This window comes from Tamandua tetradactyla, chromosome 8 (genome assembly GCF_023851605.1).
Source record: "Tamandua tetradactyla isolate mTamTet1 chromosome 8, mTamTet1.pri, whole genome shotgun sequence".
NCBI lineage: Eukaryota > Metazoa > Chordata > Mammalia > Pilosa > Myrmecophagidae > Tamandua > Tamandua tetradactyla.
Window position 1 is genome coordinate 17966586 of NC_135334.1, and position 14141 is coordinate 17980726.

At 41.8% G+C, this 14141-nt stretch overlaps 1 protein-coding gene across 2 annotated transcripts in view; it reads right to left on the reverse strand.

Annotated features, from left to right (window-relative positions):
* Nucleotides 1-252: 252 nt before the first annotated feature.
* Nucleotides 253-14141, reverse strand: part of UBASH3B (ubiquitin associated and SH3 domain containing B) — a 138064-nt gene continuing 124175 nt past the window's right edge. For both annotated transcript variants that reach the window (XM_077112635.1, XM_077112636.1), the window contains exons 9-14: nucleotides 14017-14139; nucleotides 12683-12775; nucleotides 10554-10698; nucleotides 5963-6069; nucleotides 4514-4623; nucleotides 253-2832 (exon numbers count right to left, since the gene is read on the reverse strand). In XM_077112635.1, the coding sequence (XP_076968750.1) occupies nucleotides 2695-2832; nucleotides 4514-4623; nucleotides 5963-6069; nucleotides 10554-10698; nucleotides 12683-12775; nucleotides 14017-14139 (716 nt within the window). In that variant the 3' untranslated portion in view covers nucleotides 253-2694. The remainder of the gene's footprint in view (nucleotides 2833-4513; nucleotides 4624-5962; nucleotides 6070-10553; nucleotides 10699-12682; nucleotides 12776-14016; nucleotides 14140-14141) is intronic.

Genomic DNA, 14141 nt, shown 5'->3' on the forward strand with positions numbered 1-14141 from the left:
TTGTGAATAACACTGGGGCACTCGGGGATTGATGTGGCACACTTATGTAAGCAGGAAACTGTTTCAGACCATCAGTCCCAGATGAAATCTTTTAGTTAATTTCATCTAGTTTCAGATAACTTTCTACATTAAAAAATAATTCCTCTCTACAAGAAATGTTTTGGTTCGCTACCGGCCTTTTTATTTCCTCCTTCTTCTCTCCCCACCGCCCGTCCCCCCGCCTCCCCTCCTTCCTCCCTCCCTCCACTCACGACCCACCCATTTATTTTTAATAAACACCAACAGATTAAGAGGAACTCCTTGAGATTGTAATACCAACCCAGAAGTTTGGGATGACTATGAAACCAGGAAATACAGTAATCTGTTTCTTTTAATTATACATAGATTCAAAGGATTTCCAAAGAAGTCCTCAGCTGGAGCCTAAGTTTAATTTCCTAAGCAGGTAAGTGTTAAATGAGAATCTGATGTGAATCCAGATCATTCAGGCCATTTTGATAAATACTTTGGACAAGTCAACGAGAGGAGTAAACTCTTGTACATCAGGATTTTCCACCTAAAGTGTTCAGAAAATTATTTCAGATCTCTGCTTCCTTTAGCTTGTATAGTCCATAGCCTAAGGCTGGGTCTATATCAGACTACGGATAATGGATTGTAGCTCAGCCAAACTGACTTATCATAATAGGACTGAAAACTGCAAGGGGTGGGAAGATAACCCATTCTGGAATATGTTTTATAGAAATATAGACCCTGCCCCAAGCACACTTATAATCTTCAAGGGAATCTGATGTGAGGGGTTTGAGCATTATTCAGAGCATCCATGGAATTGTGTAGGTAATTTCTAGAAAACATTACAGATCTGTATAAATGGTGGGTTTACTTCCATTGTGAATGGTAGTGCCATTACATTAGGTGGGATCTGACTTTCCTCTTAAAACCTTTAATGGGAGTGTCCACCCCCACCCTCCAGACATTATAACGTTAAAACATTTTATCAATCCAGGATGTCAGCACCTGGTTATTTCTATACCTAGAAGCTGGGTCAGTTTTTGAACACTGCTAGAAGAAATCAAGATTCCTTTTTCCCTTAAAATGAAAAATTCATGACATATTTCTCTAAATTATTTAAGAAGAAAACAAAACTATGATTCTCTTGCTGACTAAGAGGCATAGCCATCATCCTTTTGCTTTCTCTTTCCAGGGGACAGCAGAGTTCCGTTTCAAATAGAAGCATCCACTGATTTTTATACACCATATGTTTTATGCATCTGGGTTTTGAAACGTACTCAAATGCCACAATGTGTATGGATTTGTTTCAGACTAACTAATGTTCCCTTGAAATGGCTGGGATTTCACTTAGCACACAGAGGCTTTGGAGGGACCTACGCTGTACAAGGCCATTGCAAATTTACAGCAGTCAGTGATAAGCTAGTCACACAATTCAATAAACATTGATAACTGATGCTTTTGGTTTGATTGTCATTTATTGTTCTTTTAAATAAACTCCCTCTAAATTCAGGAAGCAGGTGTGATGAGAAACCACAGGATGTGGCACTCCCAACTTTCCTTAAGTAGCCCTACCTACGTATTAAATTGCCATAGAAAAACAATGACGACAGCACAAGTAGCAATGCAGCCGTGACCGTCGTCATTTAAATGAGTTCCCTGACTTCGGTCTATGGCTGTCCTGGGTGTTTGATGTGGACTGTCAGGAGTGTCCAACAACCTGACTTTTGGTGTGTAAGGATGTACGTATTGCACAGAAAGAGCTGCTTGCTGATCCGAATAATGTGTCTCTAACCCACATTCCATTCAAATGTCAACATCCTTAGCTAGTTAACACGGTCTAGGCTTTAGGTGCAAAGGCAAGCAAATTGCGGTGAGTTAGACGTGCTGCGTGAGGCAACACGGGAAATTCCAAGTCACTTCATATGCTGCAAGTTCTTTGCACCTATTACCGAAAATGTCACACATTTATTTCATCTTCCTCCTGAGTATCCAAAAGCGCCTGGGAAAGTGGTCTTGGCCTCCCCATTTCACAGATAGAAGCGAGGGAGAAAGGTTGTCGCAAGAAGCTCCAGTGGCTCCAGAGAAAATGTGGCGAAGCCAGGGTGAACATTAAAAGTTCTCAAGTAGGGGTCTGTTCTCAAGTAGGGGTCTTGAGCTGCAACAATGGGGTATGGGTAAGATTGGGGTTAGAAACTGATATGCAATCTAAGAATAACTCTCTGCAGGGGCATTATGTTCTAGTAACTTTGAAAAGATTCTTCAGCTTGGTTTTCCTTAACCAGAAAGTGGAATGAAAAAGAAAACCCCTTCCCCCAAATGGCAGTGCAGTGTCCTCTTTCCTTTTGCAGCTTTCCTCGGAGGGGACTTGGCATGAGGCTCATTATTCATCGGTTGTCAGGAGGGAGAAAACATCCTTCGCTATAGACGGTGCCCTGTCTTAGGAAGAAAATTCTCTCAAACCTTGTTAGCTACGCAAGAGTTCAGAGAGAATGAATTTTTATCCCCGAATCGTGTCTTTCTTTCATTCACACAGTCTCATCATACAAACCCTAAGCATGAAAGGAAATATGCTAAATTATTGTGAGCTGTCCACTCAGAATGTGGCGTGGATTTTCCCACTGTTACTAGGCACACAGAAAGACACTTCTCCAACAGGATTTCTCAAGGTCCTTCCTTCTTGCGTGCGGTTTATTCTTGCAGCAAGGTCTCTCTCCAGTTGAAGCCCCCAGTTGGCCCGTGGGTGAGAGGAAGGATAGGTGGATTGGTCAGCTGCCATATTCCAGTTTCTCCGAGTTCTTCGCAGGAACAAAAACCCAAGTATGGGATCTGAAGCAATGGTAGTAAAAAGGGAAACAGAGGAGAGAAGTTGAATGCTTGAACTTTTACCTAGACCCGAAGACCTCTAGGTGGTCCTAGAGAACAACACCAAAGAATGAATAGGGGCTTTGTGGAAATGTCTCCTCGCCAAAAATTATGACAGAAAATGAAATTGATGAAACAGTTAAATTAAAGAGATGAGTATTAATATTGTGAAAGGATTCACCAGAGGATCTATTCAATGGGCAGCTCCCCTCATGCAATTCAGTAATTGCTTATAGATTGCTTCTTAATAGGGTGGATGAAAAAAGGACAATTATATAGAAAGCTAAGGTGCCAGGATTTCATTCCTAATTGCTGTTCAAGTTAAAAATGCAGCTTATCCTGAAACCCAGAGGGCCCAGCCTCTCCAGAACATCAGCTAGTTCCATCTCCTAACTCCATACTGATGCCATCCCTCCCAACATGAAAAAGTTAGAATGGCCACAGCCCAAATACTCCTAAAGAGTGGGATAGAAAGATCAAAGGTGATGGTGGAGTTATACAGAGAAGGTAGGGTTTAACAAACGAATATGATTGCTGAATCATTAAATTGATGTTTCTTCTAGTCTCCAGTATCTTGGAGCAGCTAGAAGTAAAAACCTAAAATTGGAAAAAACAAAACAAAACACAAAAACCTAAAATTGTGGAATTGAAATTTGTTATACAACAAATTGTTGTGCTGTGCTTTGAAATTTATTGCCTTTTTTTAAAAAACAAATATATGGTATTTTTCACAAAAAAGAAAAATAAAAGTCAATTGTGAGGATAACAAAGAATGCAGCTTAAACATTTTTGAAATTGTACTTTGACAATTAAAAAAAAAAAAAAAAAGGATTTGCTCCTGCTCAGGTATCTTATTTTTTCACATATGTATCGGCTAACACTCAAAGCTGATGCTGAACCTTCCTAATGTCCTTGGTGATGGAATTTCAAAGCTAACTTTTAAATAATGTGCATGCTTTGTGAGGTTCTAGGGCTGCTTTTACAAATGAGACAAGAGTCTCTGCCCTCAACAAGCTTACGGACTGCTGGGAAGGACAGGAGCATAAATAAGTCTTAAGAGAATGAGAAAAGAATCTCAACCGGGTTTGAACCAGGCTGTCTGAGGGCAGAGACAGGAAGAGTCTAGCTGGGCCTTGAGGGAATGTGTGGGAGGGCAGCTGACCGGAAAATCTTTTCCACAGGCATGGGAAGGACTAATCCAGATGCATCAGCCTCATGGGCTCTCTGTCTCATTGCCTTGTTCCTCAATTTGCCTTTCTATCCAATCGTTGTAAATCGCTGCTTCCTTTGGCCTGTCTGCGCAGCTCTCCAATGCTATGCTTTGGCCCACTCACTCCTTTTTTTTTTTTATCCAAGCCAGACTCACTCAGGGAAATTCAGACAATCTGCTGATAATGCTTAACTACTTCCTAAATTTTACCTCTTAGAAGCTAGAACTGGCTCTAACACATCCTTTCCTCACACAGGCAGCCTAGTAAACTGTCTTGCCCAGGGTACCACTCAATATATTGCTTGAGTAAATCAATAAATCGACTTTTCCCAGCCCAGAGCAAATGCAGGCTTCCAAGAACTGTCCCATCGGCCAGCCGTTGAACCGTTATAAAATTAAAGGCACCACAGGTCTCTAAATACAAATATGAATTACCTTTCGGACCATTTGTACAAAGTCCTTGGAGTTCTGAGGAGACAGCCCCTGAAGCTGGCATGTACAAGCTTCCAGGGAGGATGCGTGGGCCACAATCAGGATGTTATTTCCTGGGTGAAAAAGCAAGGGTGGTGAAGACAGTTTCTAGAAAGAAATCTGTAAATTTTGTGAATACTAAATACTGGAAGGTAAGTGTTCCGGGGAGGGACAAACATTCTCAAGGAGAAGACAGTTTGGCCAAGCACTGTTCTGAAAATGCTTTCTGTTGTTAAGGCAGCCTAATATTATTAAAAACAAAACCCCAAATAATTTTTTCATCTTACGATAATTATAGATTCACGGGGTGGGGTGCAAAAAAAAAATGACAAAAGCTCTCCAAGGAGGTCCCGTGCACCCTTTGCCCAGCCTCCCCCAAAGCGGACACCTGGCATAAACCCCATGCAAACCAGGAATTGGACATTGGTTCACTCCACAGAGCTTATTCAGATCTCACCAGTTTTGCAAACAGGCCTTTGTGTTTCACTCACATGAATTTCTGGCATGTGAGTACATAAATCAGTGCAATTTTATTAAACACGGAGCCTTGTGCAGCCGCCAACACAATCAAGATACAGATCTGTTTCATCTCCAGAAGGCTCCCTTTGGCTTTCCCTTCTAATATTGTTTAAAATGTGGCCTCTATAATATTGCAAGCATTTGAAATTTCTCTGGTTGATAGAACCTGCCGTGTATCTTGATGGTGGGGAGCTTGGGAGTGGAGATGAAATCAGTGGCTTAGTATGAATGAGAGCAGGAAGGGAAATGCTGTAGAATTGCTGGGGCTCAGGGTGAACCACTCTTAACATTTTGGTATGCAATCCCAGTTCTTTGTTCCAACAATTCAATGATTTTAACTAAAACAAATAAGTTACTGTGCATTCTCTTTTGTACTCTGCCTTTTTCATTGAAAAGTTGATAGTGAACCATCCTACATATCATTGCATATTCAGTCCAATGTTTAGAAAATTCAAATTCAGCAGTTAGATCTGAGCCCTGTACAACGCACTTCTTGCTTGGCGGTAGCCTGTGTGTTGATGTGTTTGTATGGTGGAGCCCATGCTCCTGTATCAAATTATAGGCAAAGCAATGTCGTGCCTGAGAGTATTTCTGGAAATTGTAATTAAGAGCCTCCTTCACCCTGTACAAGAGAAATAACTGTACTGCAGAATTATAAGTTATTTAATATAGTGTTGTAACTAAATCTGGTGTATTTCCATGAACATATCTGCCATTTTGTGTACTCAAGGAATATTACAAACTTCACATGAAAGTATCTATAAGAGAGTCTGGAAATAATTTCTTTCCTACTAGCCAATTCTGCCAAAGCAAACTGAAACACCTTGAACAGCCCGTTGATGATGGAGCAATTATTACATAGTCAAATATGGTGTCCAAAGTAATAGCACCTACCTTTACTTTTACATTCACTTATTATTTCTTTTGTTACTTGGAAACTTCTACTGATGTAAGTGTCATAGGATTCTGAAACCACTAATTTGCTGACTGGAATGTGAGGTCTGTAATGAAAAAAGCAAAGGGAGAAAAAAAACCATTTTGATCTGGAGACAAAGCAATTGATATCATTCTAAGCCTTTATTTCAAGACCTTTCTAAAGTTCCCCAACTTCTTTGTATCCATTTCCCTAGCAAGGAGGGAGGTAGAAGGAAGAATATTTCCATTACACAGATGTAGAGTTGAAACGTACAGTGACAAAGGCTGTGTGGGCAGTGTCACAGTGACCAACTGGAAAATGAAACATGCCATGCTTGTTTCCCCCACAGGACCACATACAAGCAGTTGGACTCATTTTATGGACCAGGGGTTATTATTGGACCTAGATCACCCAACTTAGACCCATCCTAGATGACATTGCTAATAGGAGGGAAAGCAGAGAACAGATTTCTTTAGCTATTTGGATTGGCAGAGGTTTCCCAAGCCTCTCTTCAGCAGCCTCTCGTGATATGCTATAAGGACTGATTTTAAAAGCAGATGTTAGTTTCCTTGGGTCTATGAGCTTATAATTCTTCCCCAATTTTTCCTTTTCCTTTCTCTCTTATTTTGTACACAGACAGTACATCTGGCACTAGGAGAAGCCCAGGGGACATAAAGATGAAGAGAAGACAGTCTTTGTGCTTGAGGAGGTCTCGGTGTGTGGGTGGGGGTGGGTGGTGGAGATAAACCATTTTCATGTAAATGATAATCACAAAAGATGCAAAAAGGTTTAAAAAAGGGGGATGAACGAAGCAGGGTCCTTCAGTCCTGACTGCCTTCAACACCCCCATCACCTCCGCCCACTGGCCCTGCCTCTGCCTGTTTCCACTGCACTTCACTAGTTAGAGTTTTTGCTTTGCTTCTGGTCCGTGAGATGTTTATCTTGGCTTTGGAGACAGTGATGTCATTTAACTTTTTTGTTTCCATAGTGTGTCCTTCATTGCTAGGTATGTTAGTACATGGTGGAGGTGGGTATGGGGTCTCCAAAGTGTGTCCACACATGGCATCTTGGTCTGAATACATGAATATTAATATTACTATTTTTACAACAATAACAACCACCAGTACTTCTGCTAATACTAAAGACAGTTACTGTGGGGTTCTTGTGTGTTGGGCTCTGTGCAAAGTCCCCTACTTGGATTGTTTCCATGTCACCCTTGTATGAAGCCTGATTTTATGGATGACAAAACAGGCTCAGGAAGGTTCTGGGGGACTGGCCTATCTTCCCCAAGTCAGTAACATCCAGAGGCTGGATTTGAACCTGTGTCTGTCTGAGCTTCCTCACCTTCCTGGCTTCTAATGGTGTTGACCTCAAGGCTGTCCTTCCCAGCACTTGGGCTTACTATCCAGAGAAGACGCTCGCTGCTCTGCTTAAAGGAAACTTGTCCTTATCTAAGTAACAATCTCTCAAAAGCAAGTTTCTCCTAAGAAATAAATTTAGGATTTGCACTGCACCCTGGGGTATAGGTAGAGACCTGAATTTCCTCTTTTGGGGCTGTGTCTTCTTGGAATGAAACAAACTCTTTCCCTCCCTCTTCTCTTCCCATCCCCTCCTTTTGCCCCATTCCATTACCACTCAACATCACCTGGTCTCCACACAAACTGTAGCAAAATGCAACTTCATATAGTAGCCCAAGGAGGCATGTTAGGGTGAGACCACGTGGGAATGGGTGGGATTTGTATAAGTGAAGAGCAGAGTAGCTGCTGGGATCTCGTTCCTCCCAGTCCGTTCTTGCCCCTGGCTTCCTTGATATGACTCTATGAATGGCCCAGTGCCTGAACCAGCTCTGATGTGAATTGGCCATAGTTAATGTTCTCCCACTGTCAGCGGGACGTTTCATGCTTCCAGCCCCTCTGAAGGCCCCTGTATTGTTCTTGGAGTCAGATGAGCTTCCAACCACCAGCTAGACCTGGAACCCTCGGCCCTGGGTTCTCAAGTGACATCTCTGGTAGAGTAGCCCCCAGGGTACAGCCCAGGCTATAGAGCATGCCTCTGTCTTGAGCTCCATTCCAAAGTTAGATTTGTTGACTTGTCTAGCACTTCAGATCCATGCCCTCTCCATTCCCCTACCACCCCGTCAGGGCCCTGTTCTGAAGGCCCATCTGATTGATGTGCATTTTGTGTTGTCTGCATCTCTACTTTCTATTGCTTTCTACTCCTGCTGCCTGTGGATGCGGCTTGGATGTCAATCACCGGTCTGGTTGGTTGCCCTAACCTCCCTCCCAATCCCGGGTTTCTCCTGCTCTCTGCCAGCCCTGTTGCTCCCTGGCACAGTGACTTTTTAAGCAGAGCTTGCTTGTTCTCAGCCCTTGCCACTGTGCGATCCTTTGGGCACTGCTTGTTTGCTGCCAAAGCCCCTTTCCTCTGGTGTAATTAATTCCCAAGGGAATTCAATTCTAGGGGCTCGGTCTCACACATACTATAATGTTGGCTCTCACAACTGATTTATGGAATTAGAGGCTGAATCTCTTTCCCCAACACATGAAATGGTTCAAATGAATTTTGATTTGATGAAGAGGGAAAGAAAATCTGGAATAAGGACCATGTCCAGATGTTCAAGTTTCTGGCATTTATCTTTCTGCTTGCACTACTGATGGGGTGCGGGGGTGTGTATGCTTATGTGCAGGGTGTGTGTGTATGTGTACCAGGTATGTGTGTGCAGGGGGTGTGCAGAGTGTGTGTGTGGAGGGGGGGCATGCGGTATGTGTACCAGGTGTGTGCATGTGGGGTGCTTGTGCAGTGTGTATGTATATGTGTGCAGCATGTGTGTGTGCGTGCAGTGTGTATTTGTGTGGGGTGTGTATGTGTGTAGGGTGTGTGTGTGCTGGATGTGTTGTGCAGGGTATTGTGGGTGTATGTGTGTGTCATGTGTGTGCAGAGGATGTATGTGTGTGTGTACAGAGCATGTATGTGCAGGGTGGTTGTGTGCCAGTGTGTGTGTGCCATGTGTGTGCAGGGGGTGTATGTGTAGGCAGGGTGTATGTGGTGTGTGTGTGTGTGCAGGAGGTGTATGTGTGCTGGGCATATTTGTACAGAGTGTGTTTGTGTGCAGGGGGTGTAAGTGTGCTGGGTGTATGTGTGTGCCGGGTGTGTTTGCAGAGTGTGTATGTGCGCTGGGTGAGTGTGTGTGTGCTGGGTGGGTGTGTCTGCCCATGCATATAACTGTGAAGACAGAGTGATTCTGGAGTCCTCTGTACATCTGCTTGAGAAGAGTTGTAGTGTAAACTTACGGGGAGAAATGAAGGCGCAGTTGGAACCAGCTAGCGGGCGGGGTGGGGGGGCGAGTGAAGAAAGCCCTTTCGCCCATACTGGCAGCTGCTCATCCTCTCTCCAGGCCAGACAGATGAATGTTCTTGGCAGGAGACAATAAATTCTTGCTGTTTTCCCCCGAAGAACAGAAAAACAGTGGCCACAGAGGGGGTAGAACAAAATGTGAAGTGTAGTATTAAGGGATCTGATTTGCTGATGTATTGATTTGAGTGGAGTTTCAAGGTATGCCAATTCCTTAAGGCAAGAGGAAGTACTAGATTAACGGGTTACATGAGATCTTATTGCAGAGAAGAACAATGAGCCTGGAAAAAAAAAAGTCATTCTTTTCTATTTTGCCCAGAAACTCAAAGTATTCTGTTTATTTGGGCTGGTGTTTGAAGCAAAAGGTCAAGAAATATCACAGGGAGGAAAGATCTGCTTATATTGATCACTTGCTCCAAATTCTACTCTGATAGTTATGAGTTTAATTCCCCTTTACAATGGTCATGTGTATCTGTCCTTTCTCGAAGACATTTTACCAATTCCTGAATGGATATTGATAGTTAATCTAACCATTATTATTAATTATTGGCTAATTCTTAATTGTTTGCATATAGATTATTCACCTGAGGGCAATCCATAGAGAAAATAGTCTGGTCTAATGGAAAAAGCAAAGGAATAGGAATTAGAAGACTATAAAGAAAAATGCACAGTGTTCAACACACAGAAAAGGCTCAATAAAGGTTAGTTATTATTGACATGTGTTGACTACTAAATGTATAACTTAGGCAAGCTGCTTGAAATCTCTCATATAAGAGTAACTTGCCTACACTCTCCAGTTGTGGCTATGAGAAAATGAAGATAATAAAGAGAATGAAGAATGCCTTGAAAAATTAAAAGTATCTATCTAAGGCAAGACATTGCCATCTCCCTTATATTCCAACTAGCTTCAAGACTGATTATCCCGAAGCTAATTATCATTAGCTGGTGCATGTTCCTGGAATGCAAAGCAGCTTGAGCACTACACTGAAATAGATACAATAAAGCCAGGGAAATCCAACGGGGGAATATACAATCCACAGGAATGCTAAATCCAAGGAAATGCTGACTTTTCTCTGGTTTGGGTTTCTCAAAGCATTGGGTTCCACCAAGATAGACAACTGCCTGTGGGCTAGTCTGACTTTTCATCTCAATTTGTCATGCCAGGGTACAAAGCACGTCCACAGTGGCCTCAGGGTAGCAGCAATATAACAGGGTTACCTGTAGGTTGTATCCACACTCAGGTTGGCTGCAGCTAACTCTGATGGAGGGATCCAAGCGGGCAAGGTGTTCCCAGCAACCCATTTTGTCCACTCAAATAAACCAGGCTCTACACGGATCTTCAAGTGATTTTCTTGTTGTAAACCTAAGAAGGAAAACAAACAAACAAACAAACAAAAAAAATGGAGATGAAGGAAATTCTGCTATGCTCTCAGTGGAAAAATGAATTGTATGCCAAATTGTTGCCAAAAGTCTGATAATTCAGCTATCCTGTTTCCTACCAGATACTATCTACAGCTAGAAGAATGCGGATGCGTGTGGGTTTGGGATGAGATTTTAAATTTTTGAGTGTGTTACAAACACATGAATTTACTGCTTTGGCTACACCACCAGGATGTACACTGGGTTAAGGGGAAAAAAACACAAGCAATTAATCATATAATTCATTCAATTATATGACGATCATAATTTTTCTTTCTAGTAAGTTCCACGACTGTTTAAGAAACTTCAGAGAGGTTTTTAGTGTCCACTACTCTACAACAGCTTATATTTTATTTGACTGTTAAATAAATTATTTATTTTCTCTACCATAAAATCCAAAGCTGAATCTGTACTACTGCAAAAGTCCTGCGACTACCCTCAGAGTAGGAATTATCTCTGTTTAATTCTCTTTAAGTTGCATTTATCCCAGTTTTTCAGTGCAAATTTAAAGCATAAATGCTCTCTGCTAGTGAGGAGATTTATTTAAGGTTAAAGAATAGAAGACTGAAAATGATGTAAATATATTTGTTGGCTAGTCTATTTCTGGCTCTGGTTTCTTTGGTATAAGTGAACAGCCCAACTCTGCTTCTTCCAATTTTCCATCCGGTGAAATGAGGATGGAGCGCTCTGTAACTCAAGTTTCCACAGATTGTAGAGTGAAGGTTGGATATCTTTATACCAACAGTGTTTTTCAAGTCTTTCCGATTAGCTAAAGAAATAAGGATGATTAAAGTTTTCAGAGGCCCAGCAGCGCCATTACTGTAAACAAGAGGCAAACAGCAGAGCAGAACAGAAGGAAGTTATTTAACTGTTTAAATGTCAGTCATAAAAAAAAAGAAAGAAAAAGCTCATTCTCTGTAAGCTATCACCAGAAACAACAATTCATCAAAGAGAGTTTTAAATTTTTAAGAAAAAAAATAACCTGTGTACTGCTACTTCCTTTTATCGGCCAGCAAAAGACATTGGGAATTAGGTAAAATCATTTTCTGAACCTCTTTTGTTGCTCAGATGTGGCCTCTCTCTCTCAGCCAACATGACAAGCAAACTCACTGCCCTCCCCCTCTCTACATGGGACATGACTCCCAGGAGTGTGGACCTTCCTGGCAATGTGGGACAGAAATCCTAGAATGAGCTGGGACTCAGCACCAAGGGATTGGAAAACCTTCTCAACTAAAAGGGGGAAGACAGAAATGAGAGAAAATAAAGTGTCAATGGCTGAGAGATTCCAAACCGTTGAAAGGTTATCTTGGAGTTTATTCTTATGCATTATATAGATATCACTTTTTCAGTTAAGGTAGATTGGAGAGGTTAGAGGGAAGTGCCTGAAAATGTAGAGCTGTGTTCCAGTAGCCATGTTTCTTGAAGATGATTGTATAATGATTTAGTTTTCACAAGGTGACTGTGTTATTATGGAAATCTTGTGTCTGATGCTTCTTTTATCTACTTTATGGACAGATGAGTAAAACATGTGGATTAAAAATAAATAATAAGGAACAAATGTTAAAATAAATTTAGTAGATTGAAATGCTAGTTATCAATGAAAGGGAGAGGTAAAGGGTATAGTATGTATGAATTTTTTTCTGTTTTCTTTTTATTTCTTTTTCTGAATTGATGCAAATGTTCTAAGAAATGATCATGATGATGAATATACAATTATGTGATAAAAAAGAACATTCATATTGTATGTTGATTGGTTTTATTAATAAAAATTTAAAAAAACCATTTTCTGAAAAGACTCATTGGTGAAAAATTCCAGATTCAAGCTGTTCTATTGGCTGACGTCCCATGACTCGTATAATTCAGGCACTGGGCTGCCTAGAGACAGAGGGATGGACCAGTTGACCTTTATCAAGGGCTGAGAGACTCACCTTTCAGGATGTTATGTGCAGTCTGAACGCAGCGCAGAGATGGGGAGCAATAGACATGATCAATAAGGGTGTTACTCTCTAATAAGGCCTCACCTACAAAGAAAACCCAGAGAAGGATGAATTTGCTGGAATTACCCAGCCCCAGAGCAAACTCAGTGTGGGAGGAGGTGCCAGGCAGACCCTGCAAACCTCTTTCCCAGACGGGGTTTCACACAGGGTGGGTGGTTTACTCTTGTTTCCCACAAATCCTCTAATCAGTATTTTTTGGAAAGAGGCCAAGTGCCAGGCCCTTCTTGCCCTTTACCTTTTTCTTTCTGGCACTAACAAGCAATCAAATGTCCATCTAGGTGGGACCTAGAAGCAGGATAATGTTCTGCCTTCAGTTTTGTGGTAAGGTGAGTGGGTTTACATTGTGAAAAGTAGGTCTTGTTTTAATTTTATTCTGGACTCAACAAAAATCTTGTTTGTCATGTTCTTGGATCCCAGAGATAATTTCCAATATCTGATACTTCGACGTTTTTCTCGTGGAATTCACATTCCTTCTTTACTGGACAAAGTCCAAACACCTTAATTTGGTGGTCAGGTCTTTCGTGAGCTTGTCTTTAACCATCTCTTCAGCCTCATCTCTGCCCTGCCACACAATTTATGCTGTGGAATCAAGACAGTTTGTTTTTCCCCAAATTCTTTATGCTGTCTCTCACTCCTAGGACTTGATTTATGCTGTCCTTTCCACTGAGAATGCCCTTCCCTCCCTCTTGTTCATTCTTTTCTCAGCTATCTTCAACTTCAGGTCTCAGTTTACCTCTCTTCTCTTATATGCCTTTTTTTCCCTCCCATGATACCCTGTACATAGCTCTATTATTGAGTATACTGTATTATATGATATTTATCTATTTGTCTCCTTGAAGGTGGGGGTGCAGGAATTCACATTTGTATCTCCTCTTAGCACAGTATCTTGCACAAAATACTGTTAAATGACTGAAAAGGACAAGGCTGCCATCTCTGCATGGTAGCTATGGAATAGGCCTGTCAAAGTACCATTGGACCACTTTAAATTTAGCAACTCAATGCTTCCTCTCCCCACCCATCTTTGCCCTCTTCTTACTGCGGTGTTGCAGATGCTGCTGTCTCGAAGCAGAAGGCTGAGCAGGGTGCTACCTGCTGATGTAAAGCAAGCCTGACCTTTCCCATCCCTGGGTCATAAACTCCTCAGAAGGGATGACATCTTGTTCATTTTGGTAAAGGATCCCAGTGCCAAGCACAGTGTTCCAAACCCAGTGGTCTTGTAATAAATCTCTTTCAAATTGAGGAATATATGGCTTCAGGACATTTACCCACAAGTCTTGCTTGCATACATCCAAACACAGTGATTGGGGCATCTTTCTCGTAGTCCTGGAAACCCCCACTCCTCTGAGGTAAGCTATGAGGCATGTTCAGGTTGGTGCGGATGTAGCGACCT